The following is a 4,882-nucleotide window of genomic DNA, read 5'->3' on the forward strand; positions in this document are numbered from 1 at the left end:
AATCAGCTTCTATAGGGTGGCTTTGTTTTTGTATTTTAGGGAAGGGTCTACAGGGTGTTCAGGGGCTCACTACTAGATCCGACTTGTAGTGATCTGCCTGTTCACAGCCTCCCAAGAGCTGGGATTACAGGTGTGTGCCACCACGTCCAGTCTCAATCACTGTTTCAGCGTGCCCTGGGGGCAGGGCCAGTATGGCAGGCCAGGGGATGGAACCCCTAGCCAAGCAGACGCTTTAATCCACTGAGCTGTTTGGCTGGCCCTGGCTTTGTTTTTGAGTGAAGGGCTGCGGTGAGCCTTCAGGAGCCAAGCACAGGCTTGAGGTAGCCTTTTGCCTCCCTTGCCATTTTATCCCTGTCCCCTCTTCTTCAGTGCCACCTCACTGCCTGATGCTCAGGGACACTGTCACCACTTCTAGCCATGACCACCACCTCTGGTCACACCTTCACTTGTTTTTTTTTTTTTTTTTTTTGCTGCTGTCTGTCCTCTCTCCTTTCTGCTTTTCCTCTTTCACCTATGTCTTTGGGCTCTTGGTTTAGTGAGGTCTCTTTGCTGAGACTGTTAAAACAAAATGCCATCCACTTGATGGCTTATAAACAATAGAAAGTATTTCCCATGGTTCTGGACATTGAGAAGTCCAAGATCAAAGTGTTGGCGGAGTTGGTGGACTGGTGAAGGCTGCCTCTGGGCTCATGCCAGCCATGTTCTAGCTGTCTTCCCAGGGTGGTTGGGAAGAACTGTAGAGTATTCAGCCCCTTCCAAGGGCCTCATCCCACTCCCAAGGGCTCACTTTCAATGCCATCCCTTTAGGGGCCGGGGCTTCACACAGCACTCTTTGGTGGGGAAGACATTCAGAACACAGTGACCATCCGATTAGAGCTGTCTCTTTTGTTTGTTCTCAGTGGGTCACAGATGAGTTTCAGGTGTTCACGGATCCTTTGGGGACATTTTTTTCCTACTCAGAACAGAACAAGCTGTTACGGTGTTGAGGTTGGTTCTGAGCTCCAGGGAGCACCGTGCTGAGGGAGCCAGCAGGCCCTGGATTCTGCCCATCCCCCATGCAGAGGAAGCTGCCTCAGTCCCCTGTGCAAATGCAGACACAGAGCCACAGCAGCCACAGAGGAGACTAGGATGGGCATCACTCAGAAGCATCTCGTCTTTCTCATGTCCCTTCTTCCCTTGTGTTTGTCACCATGGACAGGACTCTCCTTCAGCAACTCCAGAAGCTTCAGACTCTGGTGATGGGCAAGGTTTCCAGGACCTGCAAGCTGGCTGGCACACAGACTGGCACCTGCCTCATGGTGAGCTTCCCCTGGGGACGGCGCAGGAACCACCTCTGCCCTGTCCCCTGCCTCCCGGCTTTCCCTCATTGCTAAGGCCAAGTGCAGTGCAGCCGGAGAGACCATGTAGCCTGCTCTAGGGCTGGTCCCTTGCATGTCATTACCATGAGGTGACCAGAGGGTGTGTCTGCCTCCTTTGCAGGGCTGTGGGCTTGCTCTGTGGTGACTGCTTTGAACCCACAGCCCATGTGTTCTCTCCCCCTTCTCCAGGTCGTTGTGCTGTGCTTTGCTGTTGCCTTTGGCAGCTTATTTCAGGGCTATGGGCCCTACCCTTCTGCCACCAAGATGGCGCTACCCAGCCAGCATTCTCTGCCAGAGCCTTATGCAGCCTCCATTGGTAAGACTCACGCAGCTAGCCACCTGGGAAGGGTCTTTTTTTTTTTTTTTCTTTTTCTTTCTGGTTTTCCTAGCTTTCTGAAGGGAATCTTACATGAAAGTCCAGTGTTTTAGAGATTAGTTTCTCCACTTGCCCTGGCCGTGCTGAGGCAGCACTCCCATTCTCCAGAGTTCTGCAGAACACAGTTCACAGGCTGATGCTGCAAACCTTGTTCTCTGACAAGTGTTGACATCCCCTCTGGAGTTCTGATGAGGGGGAAGGATGTGGATTTCAGGAAGTGGGCAGGACGTGGGGAATGCTAAGCCTTCTGTGACATTTTAAGGGTGCTCCAGGGTTTCTCCCTCCGCTGTGTGGAATTGCATGCTGCCACACTAAAAGGCTGCAAAATGAAATTAAAGAATAAGTCTGCTCACAAAACAGGATAGTTGACATGTAGAGAATTTAGAGGCTCTGGCGTTACTTAAGAAGTGGTGCAGATTCTCACCTAGACTAATGATCTAAGCAAGCAGGAAATAAACAAGTGACAAGTAGGGGCTGCATGCACAGACAGGCATTTGTGTGCATGAAGCCAAGAATGGACCTGGGAGGTGCAGAACAGGGACGATTTTGCCAACCTGAAGAGCCACCTGTGTCCCTGCCTGGTGAAAAACAAGACCACTAGCCTTCCATTCAGATCATTTCAGTGGCCTGTTGGGAAGCTCTTTCCCTAAGGGAATACATCTCTAAATGTTGGAAGCTAATGGGAACATAGTTTCTATGTCGAGGAAAAATTGCCGCGGAGCCATCTAGGTATGTGACTGTCCTATAAAACAGAAGAGATTGTCTCTCTCCTCTGATTTATGGCTCAGCTTTGCCTCATCCAATTCTAAATGAAAATGCGCATGTACCTTTTCTCCCCCACACAAGGCCTCCTCACTGGGGATGCCTCTCATAGTTGGTTCTGGGCATGTCCAAAGATTCCACTCCCATTTTGCACACATTGTGTCCTCTGGATGATTATGGGTGGGTAAGGAGGGGAGTTTTGTTTTCAAAGCAGTGGGGGTGGTAGTTGGCTTCATGTTTATTTGCTTTTCCCTTGTTCTTCCAGCACTGTATAATTGATGTAATTTTTCAATGCACAAACTCTGAAGTCTTTACAGAAAGCGAGATCCAGTTGGCACTGTCTTTCCTGGCCAACAAGAACATGCCGGTTGTTATTTACCGCCAGCCTTGGGCATTTTAGTACGGGATGTACGTACAAGAATACATGTAATTAGGGCTCCTGCGGCCTTTGGCTCACACCCTGTTGCTTTGCTCTGTCCACAGTGAGATCCAGGAACCTGCTGATCTATGAAGAACATTCTCCACTGGAGGAACCGTCCGGCCCAGCCTCCACCGGGGAGCTCGGGGGCTGGGAGCCGGGCTCCTCCTTGCTCCGGGCATCGGGGCTGGAGTCGCTGCCTGATGTGGACCTTCAGCATTTCCTTATCTCCAACGAGACTGGCCTGGAGAAGGCAGTGCTGCTGGAGTTGCAGCAGCACCTGTGAGTCCTGCACACGAGCCCTGGGGTGAGGGTGAAGGGTGTGAGTCAGCATTGGGCGTGGGCTGTGGAGTCCACCCGCCCAGGGCCACCTGCGCTTCCTCCTCTCACAGTACCCATTTCCAGGGCCTGGCACTGGAGAGAATGCGCCACTGGCCCACAGCTGCCCAAGCAGGGAACAGGCGGCCCAGCAGCAGGTGGGAGCTTGCTGTGGTGTCCCTGAGGCAAGGGGAAGGGTCTTGAACTCCAGACCTCCTCCCTGTCTCTGTCATCACTCCAAGGCCAGGAAGTGCACACTCAGCCGGGGCAGCAGCGTGGTGCTCGCTGTAAGGAGGCACTTTCTCTGACATCCTCCCAACCACAGAGGGAAAGGATGCGCGCTGCCAGCATGCTTCATGACTTGTATATCTGCTCGCGTGTATCAGCAGTAACTACAGGTGGAGCATCCTTTATCTGGAATGCTTGGGACCAGACATGTTTGCATTTTGAAGTTTTTTTCAAAGATTGGACCATTTGTAACGTAACAACATGTCTTAGTCTAAGCACGGAATTGATCTGTTTCATATACGCATGCACACACAGCCTGATGACATCATATGGGTTGGACTGCACCTGTCCTGTATCTGTGCCCTGCCACATGAGCCAGGTGTGGAGTTTTCCTCTTGTGGCCCCACAGTGGCACGGAAAGAGCTCTGGACCTTGGAGCATTTCAGAGTTAGGGTTTTCAGATGCAGTCTGCCCAACCCGTGTCCACTTAGATGTTTATACTGCCCGTGTTTGAGAAGCACTAGGGGTGCCTCTGCAGAATCTTTTCCCAGCCTGAAAGTAAACTGGGTTTGGCTCCAGTTCTCCAGGAGTGGTGTTTCTTAGGTAATTATGGGGAAGGAATCTTCTTGTAAATATAAAGGCGGACAGGACCACGGGGGCTTGTTACTGTGAGAGGAGGCTGCTGAGTGTGTACCCAGGTTTCTGGTGATGTGGGTGTGGTTGGTGGTTTTCCTCAGGCTTCCTAGAAGTGAGGATGTTCCACAACAGTAGAAGGCTCGCACTCCAGATTCTTCAGTTTTCTTGCAGGAAGAATTTATATGTTTTTGTGTTTACAGTTAGCATTGACTAATGCTTACTATTTGAAGCATTTACACATGTGCTATCACATAAATCATGGGAACTACCCAGGAAACAAGGCTTTACTTTTATTCCCATTCTGGAGAAAATCTGGGGCCACCACTAGATACCTCTAAAACCTTAGCTGCTGATTACTTGTCTGAGAACACAAGTGTCCCTCTTTGCCCCATTGGAGAGCCCCAAATCTAGGTGACCTGGAGGCTTTCAGGTTGTTACACAATTTGATATGATGTATTTATTTTCCAACTAATTAATTCATTTGTAAAGAATACTTATCTGTGGGGCCAGGAGATAGCTCAGTGGAAGAAGTGCTTGCCTGGCAAGTGCAAGATCCTGAGTTCAATCCCTGGTACCACCACCAAACAAACAAATAAACAACACCAAAATAAAATACTTACCTAGATTATTAGCTCTTCTGGAATAGGGATCAGCCGCATCTTTTTATTTTTAGATTTCCAAAATTTAGCCTAGCCTAAGCACCTGTAGTTGATTGGAAAAAAAAAAAAAAAAAAATTCCAAAATTTAGCCTAGCCTAAGCACCTGTAGTTGATTGGAAAAAAAAAA

The 4,882-nt window shown here is 49.8% G+C and overlaps 1 protein-coding gene across 1 annotated transcript in view; it reads left to right on the forward strand.

Annotated features, from left to right (window-relative positions):
• Nucleotides 1–4,882, forward strand: part of Creb3l2 (cAMP responsive element binding protein 3 like 2) — a 122,888-nt gene that overhangs the window by 116,060 nt on the left and 1,946 nt on the right. The window contains exons 8-10 of the mRNA XM_023712765.1: nucleotides 1,199–1,298; nucleotides 1,548–1,674; nucleotides 2,980–3,196. Coding sequence (XP_023568533.1) covers nucleotides 1,199–1,298; nucleotides 1,548–1,674; nucleotides 2,980–3,196 — 444 coding nt within the window. The remainder of the gene's footprint in view (nucleotides 1–1,198; nucleotides 1,299–1,547; nucleotides 1,675–2,979; nucleotides 3,197–4,882) is intronic.

Source organism: Octodon degus, unplaced genomic scaffold, assembly GCF_000260255.1.
Source record: "Octodon degus isolate 3935 unplaced genomic scaffold, OctDeg1.0 scaffold00027, whole genome shotgun sequence".
Lineage (NCBI taxonomy): Eukaryota > Metazoa > Chordata > Mammalia > Rodentia > Octodontidae > Octodon > Octodon degus.